The sequence below is a fragment of the Camelina sativa genome, unplaced genomic scaffold (assembly GCF_000633955.1).
Source record: "Camelina sativa cultivar DH55 unplaced genomic scaffold, Cs unpScaffold06742, whole genome shotgun sequence".
Lineage (NCBI taxonomy): Eukaryota > Viridiplantae > Streptophyta > Magnoliopsida > Brassicales > Brassicaceae > Camelina > Camelina sativa.
In genome coordinates, this window is record NW_010927818.1 from 1 (window position 1) to 491 (window position 491).

At 47.5% G+C, this 491-nt stretch overlaps 1 protein-coding gene across 1 annotated transcript; it reads right to left on the reverse strand.

Annotated features, from left to right (window-relative positions):
- Positions 1-5: 5 nt before the first annotated feature.
- On the reverse strand, positions 6-485 carry LOC109131862 (pentatricopeptide repeat-containing protein At1g02150-like; the record flags this gene model as incomplete). Its single annotated transcript, XM_019243038.1, has 1 exon — positions 6-485. A coding segment is annotated over exon 1 (399 nt), but the record flags the coding sequence as incomplete, so codon positions are not given.
- Between the last annotated feature and the right edge of the window lie 6 nt (positions 486-491).

A 491-nucleotide genomic window follows, 5' to 3' on the forward strand; every position in this document is an offset into this window, starting at 1 on the left:
AGCTCTTTCTTGTTACCAACGCTGCCGTACAAACTCAAGAGGTAGTGATATGGAATGCGATTACGACCAGTGATCCTTGCTTCAACCTTCCTCAGTGCATCTTCGGCTTTATCAGTTTCGCCCATCTTAATGTACATGGTGGCCATAGTGCTAAAAGTGGTCCAGTTGGGATTAATAGCAACATCTGATTTCATCTGCTGGTACACTAGTTCCATTTTCTCAACAGATCCTAGGGAGCCGCAGGAGGAGAGCCAGATGTTGTAGGAGTAAATGTCGAGACGTATATCTTTCTGCTTCATCTCGAAGACCATGGCGTCGACTTTGTCGAACTCCCTAAGGTTCATGTAGAGAGTCATCATGACGTTGAAGGGAAGCGGGTGCAGGGCGTATCCTTTCTCCCTCATGGTGCTGAGCAGGGATTCAGCTTTTTCTCTAGACTTGGCCCTCACATAGGCATTGAGGAGGGAACCATAAACTCTCCGGTCCTTGAA